At 40.8% G+C, this 12,071-nt stretch overlaps 1 protein-coding gene across 1 annotated transcript in view; it reads right to left on the bottom strand.

Moving 5' to 3' along the window:
• The window catches only part of LOC132400421 (macoilin-like), a 70,640-nt gene that overhangs the window by 26,247 nt on the left and 32,322 nt on the right, over positions 1-12,071 (bottom strand). Inside the window, exons 5-6 of the mRNA XM_059981359.1 lie at positions 9,994-10,169; positions 8,558-9,017 (exon numbers count right to left, since the gene is read on the bottom strand). Of these exons, the coding sequence (XP_059837342.1) occupies positions 8,558-9,017; positions 9,994-10,169 (636 nt within the window). The remainder of the gene's footprint in view (positions 1-8,557; positions 9,018-9,993; positions 10,170-12,071) is intronic.

Genomic DNA, 12,071 nt, shown 5'->3' with positions numbered 1-12,071 from the left:
CTTTCACTCAGACTGATGAAGCTATCTTATTGTCTTCTGTCTTAAACTGGCTACTCATTGGTTTTCTTCAGAAGACTGTCTTCTCCAATAGGAAACTTCTTCACTCAGACGGTGCTGGAGCGTGGCAAGAACTGCCAGCAGAAGTGGTGGATGTGGGTTCAATTGTAATATTTAGCAGAAGTTTGGAAAGGTACAGTACATGTATGGGAGGGGTTTGGAGGCCTAGAGTTTGGGTACAGGCCGAAGATCAGGTTGGTATGGGCTAGGTGGGCTGGAAGGCCTGTTTCTGTTCTGTGGGACTAAGACTCTACCCTGGCAGCAAGATCTCTCCTGGTACAAACAACAGAAAATCTGTGGATGCTGGAAATCAGACAAAATCACACAAAATCTGGAGGAACTCAGCAGGCCAGGCTGCATCTATGGAAAAATGTACAGACGACGTTTTGGGCTGAAACCCTTCAACAGGACTGGGGGGGGGGGGTGGGGGGAGAAAGCTGAGGAGTAGATTTAAAAGGTGGGGGAGCGGAGAGAGAAACACCAGGTGACAGATGAAACCTGGAGGGGCAGGGATGAAATAAAGAGCTGGGTAGTTGATTGGTGAAAAAGATAGGAGGAAAAAGATAGGGCAGGCGAGGAGATAAGGTGAGGGAGGGAAAAGGAGGTGAGAAATGGTGAAGGAGGTGGGGGTGTTGGGGGGCATATCTCTCATGGCAGACTGATCTAGAGGATCCACGGTGACTAGGTAAATTCAGAATTGGGTTGGCCATGGAAGTCAGGGGTAGTGATGGAAAGGTGTTATTCTGAATGGAGGTCTATGAGCAGCAGCATTCTGCAGGTATCAGTGCTGGGACCTCTGTTGCTTGTAATACATACAAATTATTTGGATGAAAACATAGCTATGGTAATTAGAAAGTTAGCAAAAAACACAAAAATTGGTGGATTTGAAGATAGTGAAGGTTGACAAAGGACATATGTCGGTTGGAAGTATGGGCAGAGAGACAGTATTAGCAGATGTGTGAGGTGCTGCATTTTAGAAGATCAAATTTATTTATTTAATTTAGCAATACAACACAGAGTAGCACCACCCCAGCACCCCCCGAAAATCCTGATTTAAATTTAACCTAATCACAGGAAAGTTTACAATGACCAATTAGTTACCCGGTATACGAGGGGTGATTGGTCAGTTCGTGGCCTAAGGTAGAAGGAGTCAATTTTAGAAAACCTAGCTCATTTATTTTTCAACATAGTCCCCTCCTACATTTACACACTCAGTCTAGTGGTCGTGGAGCATACGGATCTTGGACCTCCAGAAAGTGTCCACAGATGGGTGATTGATAATTTCATGGCCTAAGGCAGAAGGAGATGAGTTATACAGCTCTCGTTACATGTTCAACTCTTTGAGTGATTATGCAGAAAGTTTGAAGCTAATAACTCATCAGGGGTGATTGATTAGTTTGTGGCCTAACGTAAAAGGAGATGTTATGAATTTCAAACTTTCTGCATAATCACCCAAAGAGTTGAACATGTAACGAGAGCTGTGTAACTCATCTCCTTCTACCTTAGGCCACGAACTTATCAATCACCCATTTGTGGACACTTTCTGGTCCAAGATCCATACGCTCCACGACCACTGGACTGAGTGTGTAAATGTAGGAGGGGAATATGTTGGAAAATAAGTGTGCTAGGTTTTCTAAAATTGACTCCTTTTACCTTAGGCCACAAACTTATCAATCACCCCTCGTCTCTTTGGACTGTGGGAGAGAACCAGAACACCGGGGGAAAACCCACGTACTCTATGGGGAGAACATACGGACTGGTTACAGGGGACGCAAGGATTGAACTCTGGCACTCTGAGCTGTCATGGCATTGTGCTGACTGTTAGAACCGGTGCTAAGAGGGATTTGGAGGTACTAATTCCTAGCTTCCTGAAAGCAACAACACAAGGGAAGAGTGGTATTGTGTACAGTTCGGTCACCAAATTATAGGAAAGATATCAATAAATTAGAGAGAGTGCAGAGACGATTACTAGGATGTTACCTGGGTTTCAGCACTTAAGCTACAGAGAAAGGTTGAACAAGTTAGGTCTCTATTCATTGGAGCGTAGAAGGTTGAGGGGGGATTTGATCGAGGTATTTAAAATTTTGAGAAGGATAGATAGAGTTAACATGAATAGGCTGCTTCCATTGAGAGTAGGGGAGTTTCAAACGAGAGGACATGATTTGAGAGTTAGGGGGCAGAAGTTTAAGGGAAACACGAGGGGGTATTTCTTTACTCAGAGAGTGATAGCTGTGTGGAATGAGCTTCCTGTAGAAGTAGTAGAGGCCAGTTCAGTTGTGTCATTTAAGGTAAAATTGGATAGGTATATGGACAGGAAAGGAGTGGAGGGTTATGGGCTGAGTGCGGGTAGGTGGGACTAGGTGAGATTAAGGGTTTGGCACGGACTAGGAGGGCTGAGATGGCCTGTTTCCGTGCTGTGATTGTTTTATGATAAGGAAGGCATAATGCATTGCTTGTAAAAGTTGGCAGGTAATGTTGCAGCTGTATAAAGCTTTGGTTTGGTCACATTTAAAGTACTGCATGCAGCTCTGGTCACTGAATTACAGAAAGAATGTGGAGTCTTCCGGGAGGGTGCATAAGAAATTTACCAGAATGTACCTGGATTGGAATACATTCAATGGCCACTTTATTAGGTATGCCCATCCACCTGCTTGTTAATGCAAGCATCTAATCAGCTGATCATGCAGCAGCAACTCAATGCCTGAAAGCATGCAGGCGTGGTCAATTGTTGTTCAGACCAAACATGAGAATGGGGAAGAGATGTGATCTAAGTGACTTTGACGGTGAAGTGACTGTTGGTGCCAGATGAGGTGGTTTGAGTATCTCAGAAACTGCTGATCTCCTGGGATTTTCAAGCACAGCAGTCTCTAGAGTTTACAGTGAAAGGAGCGAAAAACAAAAAGAAAATCCAGTGAGGGGCAGTTGTGCGGGTGAAAATGCTTTGTTAATGAGAGGTCAGAGGAAGACGGTCAGACTTGTTCAAAGTGATAGTAACTCAAATAACCACACATTACAACAGTGGTGTGCAGAAGAGCATCACTGAACGTACAACACATCAAACCTTGAAGTGGATGGCTACAGTAATGGAAGACCTTATACAGGTAGTACCTAATAAAGAGGCTACTGAGTGTGTATTGGAGAGGTTGCATGAACTTGGACTGTTTTCTATGTAGTGCCAGAGGCTAAGAAGTGACCCAATAGAAGTATACAAAATTATGAGATTTCCAGAAGGTGTTCGATAAAAACTTACCACATAAAAGACTTACTCATAAGGCGAAGATGCATAGAGTTGGGGGTGATGTATTAGCATGGATAGATTGGTTAAGTAATAGAAAGTAGAGAATTGGAATCATGGGTGTTATTCTGGTTGGCAATCAGTGGTGAGTGGTCTGCCACAGGGGTCGATGCTGGGCCTGCAACTGTTCACGATATACATTAACGATCTGGAAGAGGGGACCGAGAGTAATGTATCTAAGTTTGCTGATGATACTAAGTTGAGTGGAAAAGTAATTTGTGCAGAAGGTATGGAGAGTCTACATAGAGAGATAGACAAGTTAAGTGAGTGAGTGTTCCTATGTTCTTCCAACTAGATTAGGCAGCTGGTCACAGTCATTTGCAGTCTGTGCCACTACCCTGTTTACATTTCTGAAGTACTTAATTAGTGCTGGAAATCCCAGAGTCATGAAAGACATTCAATTAACACAAGTTTTCAGAGTTCTATTACAACCTCTCTCTTAATAGGCCAAAACACAGTGAAATGTTTTGTTCTTGTCGATGATACAGTACACTTTAATCTAATCATACCAGTTCCAAAGCAAGATCTCACCATCAGTCACTTCTAATTACAGAAAATTTGGGCATTCTCAGTGTTTCCTGGGTCAGATTTCCAGTATTCTCTGTAATACACTGACTATTCCTTTTTGTCTGACTTAAGTAACATCAAGCCGATTTATGATTCAAATGTCGATGTTGAGCATATGTAACTATATTAACTATATGTAACTATATTAACTTAAAATAGATTTGCTTTTGGTAAACAAATATAATTCGATACTATGTGACTACCTGAAATAAGTAATTGACAGGCTTTAAAATAATCTACTTCATATTACAAAGTTTAATAAGAACTGCAAACTTCGAAGAGATACATCAGCAGCTGGCAGTGCTTCACCTTGTATCTGGCTTCTTCACCAAGAATATGGAACCAATTCTATTGTTTTAATTAATCAGCTTCACTTTCCCCATCATTGAAATAGTCTCATTTTCAAGGGCTCTTCATCTTATGTACTCGATATTTATTGCTTAACGTTCATTTATTGTTATTTTCTCTTTTTGTATTTACACAGTTTGCTATCTTCTGCACAATGGTTGAACACTCTAGTTGGGTGATCTTTCATTGATTCTGTAGATTTATTGATTATGCCGACAAGAAAATGAAATTCAGGGTTGTATATGCTGATATACGTACACCTTGATACCACATTTACTTTGGATTTTGAACTTTATTGTTTGTGGTTTCTGGTTATTTCAAATTTTTAAAAATCAGTGTCAGCTCTCTAAATCATTGAAATAAAAGCAAGGAGCGCAAAGAGTGTTATTGATATATGTAGGTCCATGCAAAGAGCATTCAATGCCTAATCTCACCTAAATTTAAATAGATGCTCTCCCATCCCAGTTGGGTGAGCACATATTTTTTTATTTATTTGCATGGGATGGGGACCTTCCTGGTGAAGGTACTCCACAATGCTGTGATGATGCAAGAACGGCAAAGTGTTTCCTAGTTAGGATGATGAGTTGCACAGAGGAGAATGTGAAGGTAATCACTTTCCCATGGATTTGCTTTTCAGGTGCTACGATCTTGTAGGTGTTGTTGTAGAAGCCTTGGTAAATTCCTGCAGTGGACCTTGAAATGATACACACTCCAATCTACTGAACAATGGTGATGGTTAATGCTCAAGGTGGTGTGTCCTGAGTGGAGAGCATTGGGGTGTTGTTGCACTCATCCAGGCAAGTGAAGTGCAGGAAACCCCAGTGTTATGGGGTTTCATTCACAGAAAACAACTGCTGGTGTCCCGTTCATGTTAGTTGCAGGAGCAGCCTCTGTCTCCCTCGCTGGAGGGCCTGTCTGAGATGTCGAAGTGCTGGGATGGTCAGTGCTTTTTTTGAAGGACTCTGGATCATGATCTCTTTCGGTGCTTTGCGACTGCTTGCATGTGGGGGTGGGGTCGGTGCTTTCGCTGGAGCAGTTGGGGGCGGGGGCAGGGTTGATGCTTTTGCTGCTGCTGTGTGTGGAAGGGGGAGGGGGCTTTGGGGGGTCTGTCATTCATTCTTCGAGGTTTTTTTCCTGTTTCGTGGATGTCTGCGAAGAGTAAGGATTTCAGGTTGTATTCTGTACACGTGCTCTGATATTAAATGGAACCATTGAACCATCCATGTTACAACTTTTTTATAACATGGAGCGTGCTGTGTTCAAGAAATGCATGGCGGAAAAAGTTCCAAAAAGTAAATATTTATTCTGTACCCCAAATATTTTAATAGAGGTTTGTGAATTCCATAAAGGTGAACTGCCATAATATAGGAGTCATCTGTTTTCCATCAATCCTTTGATGAAGGTGAAGACCTTTGATAATCACTGGTTATCAGACACCCTCCACCCATTCATTCATTTTCCATTCCCTAGTATGAATGGGTTCATCTTTACCATGCATGTATAAACCTCTACTGAAAGTGTTGGACAAGATGTGCAGGAACGGTGGTAAATGAAGGTTGGTGGGCTTGAAAGTGTAATTAATGGACTACCCACATACTCCATAAATGTTCCTGAACTCACTTTCAGTGAAGCCAAATGAGGTCCAGGATCCATGGCCAATTGAAAAACCAAACCTGTATACGTATGCAGGAAGCATTCAACAAGACTATTAATTTGCTCATGAGATGTAGACCCCCTTAATGAGAAGATTGAAATTAATGTAACGACAATTGCAAACTGCCCCCTGCACACTCTTTAAGTTATGTTGACTGTTATCACAAATGATGCATTTCACCGCATTTTTCGATTTACAGGATAAATAAATGAATTGGAATCCAAATCTGCCTCTTAACAAGGAGGAAGTCAGGAATTAACCACATCACTATGAGCGTGAAGTCACATATAGGTCATGCAAGGTAAAGATAGCAAACTTCCTTCCCTGAGGCACATCGCCAAACTTGGGGGGGTTTTACCACAATCCATTTTTTTATTTTGACACCAGTTTTTATTCCAGGTTTAATGATTTGAAAATAAATCCTTTTAGCTTCAAACTCATGTCACCTTCTGTATGGTCCAGATAGTGGATTACAGTTCAGTGGCATAAACTATTAAAGAACACTTTGTTATTATGTAACACTTTCATTAGTATAATGAAAGACACAGCCAAAAATAGTAGAATAGTTAGATCAACCCATGAGTAGTACCATATTCCGTTCGGTGACCCAGAAAGAAAAGCACTCTTCTGATTGTAAATGTCAAGGGTCTGAATTAAGAGACTAAAACTAGGGCCTTCCCTTCTAAATGCCTCATATAAGATTAAATATTTTGCATAAAAAAGCCTTGGGAGTCTTCCTCAGAAGATAGTGGTTGTTTGAACTTTGATGTTATGTCACAAGCAGCTCATCATTATATTATTTTCACTCTGTGTTAAAAGAAAACTCTTCTTTGAATCACTATAAGTACATTAAAAAATAGCGTTTGCTAATGACAATGTAATTAAATTGTGTCTTTTGACATCATAATTTTATTTGTAAGTAAGAATTCCAAAGTAATGAAAGAAATATAATAACGTCCCATTTATACTTTAAGAGCAAGCAACATGCTATTTATAACTTCATTTGGATAAAGTGGCCCAGATTGAACCTGTTTCAATGCCAGGTGGCCCAGGGCTTCAGGATGTGTCTAATCACAGAGTCATGCAGCATGGAAACAGGCTCTCCAGTCCTTGGTCAATGTCAACCAAGGGTCCCATCTAAGGTAGTCTCAGTTGTCCATGTTTGGTCCTAATCCCTCTAGACCTTATCTATAAATACCCATGTCCAAGAAACCTTTAGATGCTGTGACTGTACCTGCCTCAACCACTTTCTCTGATACCTCATTCCATATACTGACCACCCTCTCAGTGAAATACAGTACATGGTGATCACAGGGCCTGATTCGGGAGGATCTCCATGACTCAGAATATTAGCACTGGCTGCTAAAAATGTTCTTGAGCTGGCTTTTGTTCTTGCGCCCATCACTTTCATTGTATGTCCACTCATTTTTGACTCCTCCATCAACGCCATAATTTTGCTCCATCCCGTCTCCAACTTTCATTATTTTAAATATCACTACAAGATTCCCTTTATCAGTTCCAGGGAGAGCAACCTCATTCCCTCTGCTCTATCCACATCTATAAACTCACTTCCAGTGATCCTGCAACTCATGTTCTCAGTATTATTTATTTATCTGTTTTTTTTATTTACACAGTTTGTCTTCCTTTTCACACTGGTTTTGTCAGTCTTTGTTTAGGTATAGTGTTTCATAAGTTCTTGTGTATTTCATTATTTTTCTATAAAAGCCTACAAAAAACAAATCTCAAGGTGACATGTATGTACTTTGATAAGAAATTTACTTTGGCTTTGAAATTCCCTCATTCTGGAATATTTTACTGACACCCTTCTACACCCTCTCCAAAGACTTTACATCGTTACTATAAAGTGCAGCATATAGAAATGAACGCAATGCTCTATTTGTGCACCACTTCATAAATATCCGTCCTGACTGCCTTGCATCTTATATTTTACATAATTGTTCATAAGTGCCAGAATCCTGTGATTGTGCCCATAGATGGGAACTTTTGGATTAGCTCCTTGAGCTTTTGAATTATTCCTCATTATCCCATTGGTCAGGGTGGGTAACTTTTGTTTTAACGTTCTTAGTATGCTTTCATATCTCTGGTACAAAAGTAATAAAGATTCGTTTTATTTGTCACATACACAAACTTCAGAAAAAAACATACGGTGAAATGCATTGCTTGCATCATTGACCAGCGCAGCCTGAGGATATGCTGGAGGCAGCCCGCGTGTGTTACCGACCTTCTGGCAGCAAAGTAGCGTGCCCACAGCTTATTAAACCTAATATTTGCAGGTGTTCCTATTACAGTGTGATTTTTTTTGCTTTCAATATCCTAGGACTGGAGATTAAATTTTTATCGATGCATAAATATACCATATTTCATTTAAGGATTAGGTTCAAGTAATTTTTTTCATTGCTGTATTTTCAGAAAGTGTAAGTGTTGTATATTGGAGACACATGTATACTGCACTAACCTTGTTGACAAATTAATCTGTTCTGAGTTGGCTGAATCAGACCCTTAACTTAATGTTTTGCCATTCACCTCTATGTAACCAATTACATTTCTCTAATGTTTGACCTTGCATATTTCTACATTTAAGACTGAGGACTACAGCCAGCCTGAAGATTTCTTACCGTAGCACAACAGCCTCTGGTTTGCTGTTCTGATGATTCAAAGAGCCGTTCTCGAAGATCCCTTTGCGCGTGCTGGTGCTTTTGCTCGAACACTTCTGCCTCTTCTCCACCTTGGTGAAAATCACATTGCCGTTCGAAGCACCATGAGCCTTTGGTGATTTGTGCTTGCAGACTCTTGAGCTTTCAGCACACAGGTCATCATGGGATAGGTTTTCAGTACTTTCGAAAGGCTCATACTCCACGGTTTTGATAAAGTGATTTTCCACACATTCCGTTTCACTGAATCTAGAATCGGGTGCTTGTAAACAATTTCCAGCTCCAAGAGTCTGCTTTACGACCTCCTTCTCTTTACCTTTTTCTTTAAACTCCAGTTCCGGTAGGACCAAACTGTACTTCTTCCCGATTACAATGGCTCTATTTTCGTGCTGGTACTGAGACCACAATGAAAGCCCTTTAAACGCTAAAACAAAGCAAACATTTTATGGAATGAGGAGATTTCTAGGAAAACAAATTCTTTAGCATTTTTACCAACTGCAGCAAATTTTAGAGAGTGTTATTGTTTTTTGCAAAGGGAATTGGGAGAAGTTATAGTTCAGATATACTGTATAGCATTAATGAGACCACATTGGGAGTAGTGTAATGTATACGGTACTAGTTGCCTTATTTAAGGAAGGATGTTCATGCACTGAAAGCAGTTGAAAGATGCTTTACTCGACTCATACCTGGGATGGGCTCCCATTTAACGAAGAAGTAAGGAGTCATTGCTTTAAAATAAGGAATAACCCATTTATCACAGACTTAAGGTAAAATTCTCAGAGAGCCAGGAGTGTTTGGAACTCTCTTATTCAAAGCAAAGTCTTCAAATATTTTTAAGGCAAGGGTATCGAGAGATTCTTGATAAACAAGGGTGTGAAAGATGGCAACAAGCAGATGGGATTGCAGAGTTGGGATTACAATGAAAATAGCCAAACCATGCCCAACATCATTTCAGAGTTCAGACAGTCATACATCTCTATATATCTTGAACATGCCCAGTGTGCTAACATCCGGGACCCTCTTTCCTCCCATTGGACTAGCAACCCACCAGTGGCAACTGATCATCCAGCAGTTCTGAAATTTGGTTCCTTCTCAACCTGACTCTCTCCACTCCCTGACCCATCCCACACTTGGCATTTGCTCATAAACATGAAAAGCAATAAGGGCTAAACTGAATAAATGCCATTTGTGTCAGATCTATCATTAGAATTCTTAAGGGGATATAAACCAAAATCATTTAAGAACTCTTAGCAGGTTTGCTTTAAATATTGGATAAATACATCTTGTGGTGCTTTGACACAGATCCTCTATTTGTTAAATAATGGATAAGAAATACTGTTTCCATGAATCTCTGTATGAAGGGAAAACAGCAGCAGGAATTTGGGAGTTCACTCCAATACCTTTATCCAGTGCCTGGTCTGGTCCCGCTTGTAGTTCTGTTGAGGGTAGGGCCTGCTGAAGCAGTTGCATGTAAAACTCGTTCTGCTTTTGAACTTCTTTTTGTTTCCTTAATTTAATTTTGTGGTGAATATAACTTTTAAATTCAAAACCTAAAGATGCCATTGGATATCCTATGCTAAAGAAAGGGAAAAAAAGATGTTACTCAAGGAGGGAGAAAACACATGTGTAGCAGTACAGAACAGACAACAGTATTTTCCACCTGTGATGGTCACCATCTGCACGAACACCTGAAAAATCACAACAAAATCCAAAGCTGGCACAACAGCAAGCTGTGTTTCATTAATGATAAATCCTGAAATGCCTGCTTGCTTTAAAACTGTGGGTTTTAAATAATCTTCTATGTCCTGACTTTTTATTCCACCATCTGTCCAAAATACAAAACATTGTTTCAAGTACGGTTAGGGAAAAGAGGTGAGCTCTGCTTTAGTTCTGAAGTGTGAATCACAATCTTTCCCACCCTTTGAGAAGTCGATACAGTTATCAGTCCCTCGTGTTTCTTCCAGAAGCAACAAATGCATGTTTTTCAATACACGTGAGGAGATTAAGCCTCTTAGTGATATATGACATAGTACTGACAATTCTGAGAGAAATGTTGGACAATTACAATGAGTGTGCAAGTGATTGAAGCTTGGGTGCCACAGGGACATGAAGCTAAAACCACAATGGTGTGAAGCAAAGAAAAGCTGACAATAAAATAGAGTAAACTGTTGCAAGGTCAGCTTTAATTGGCTCACTTCATGCCTTATTTAACCCATTGGGGATCATCCATTAATTCAGCCCACAGCATGATAATGTTACCTTAGCAACGATGATAAAATAGATTTTTTTAAAAAAGTAGGCACTGAGTTTAATTTATCTCAAATTACTTATGCATTTAAATATTTTAATTGGTAAAACTGATATTAAGCTGGAACCATATGATAAGGATTAATAATAAAAGCTACCCTGCGAGGGTCAAAGCTAATTTGCTTCGACCAAATCACTTTTTAAAATAACTCCAATTTAAAAAGTCATTTGTAATTTTCAAGCCATTTTATATGTTAAACAGTAAAGTTCATTAGATAGAGGGGGGTTCCAGATTTTGGAGGTGTCTGTTCTGAAGAAGTGTTCAGTCTCGAAACATCGACTGTTTATTCAGTTTCATAGATGTTGCCTGGCCTGCTGAGTTCCTCTGGCATTTTGAGTGTACTGTTCTGGATTTTCAACATCTACAGACTTTCTTGTGTCTGGTTCTTTTGATGTTTTGGGCCTGCGGAGTAGTGTGCTGCAACCTGACTTTGTTGGCCTAAACCTGCAGGGATGTGACAGCAGTTTAAAGCTGTACTGCCAACACCTCCTTGTGAACTTGCTGGCTCAATTCTGCAGAAGGCTTGCGGGATCTTCACGGGTATATCCACCCTTATTTCTGCAGGTCAGTAACGGGCATTGAATTTGGGCTGCATGGTGAGCATTGGTGGAGAGGGATGGGGTGCTTTGAGAGATTAGAAAGGAAGCACAGGAACCCTTGTCTGAGGAGTGACCTGGATCGATTCCAGTTTGCCTACTACCCACACAGGTCACTGGGTCTTCACTCGGCTCCGGGACAGCCGGACAATGAAGGTGCATAAGTCAGGATGCTCTGCAGCTCAGCATTCAACACTTCCATCCACTTGAAACTCATCATGAAGCTCCAAGACCTGGGCCTCAGTACCTCACTGAGCAACTGATCCTCAATCTTCTCACTGGCAAACCCCAGTCAGGGCATCTCCTCCACACTCACCATCAACACAGGGGCACCACAGGGCTTAGCTCCCTGCTCTTTTCTCTTTATACGACTGTCCGGCTAGGTACAACCCCAATGCTGTACTTAAGTTAGCTGACGACACCACTATTGCTGGCCAATCAGAGGTCAGAACGAATAGAAGGGAGATTCAAATTCTGGTCGAGCGGTGCCACAACAACAACCTCTCACTTAGGATCAGCAAAACCAAAAGCTGACTATCAACTACAGGAAAAAGAAGCTGGAGGCCCACGAGCC

The sequence above is a fragment of the Hypanus sabinus genome, chromosome 10 (genome assembly GCF_030144855.1).
Source record: "Hypanus sabinus isolate sHypSab1 chromosome 10, sHypSab1.hap1, whole genome shotgun sequence".
NCBI classification, from domain to species: Eukaryota; Metazoa; Chordata; class Chondrichthyes; order Myliobatiformes; family Dasyatidae; genus Hypanus; species Hypanus sabinus.
This window is presented reverse-complemented; position numbering and strand designations above follow the sequence as displayed.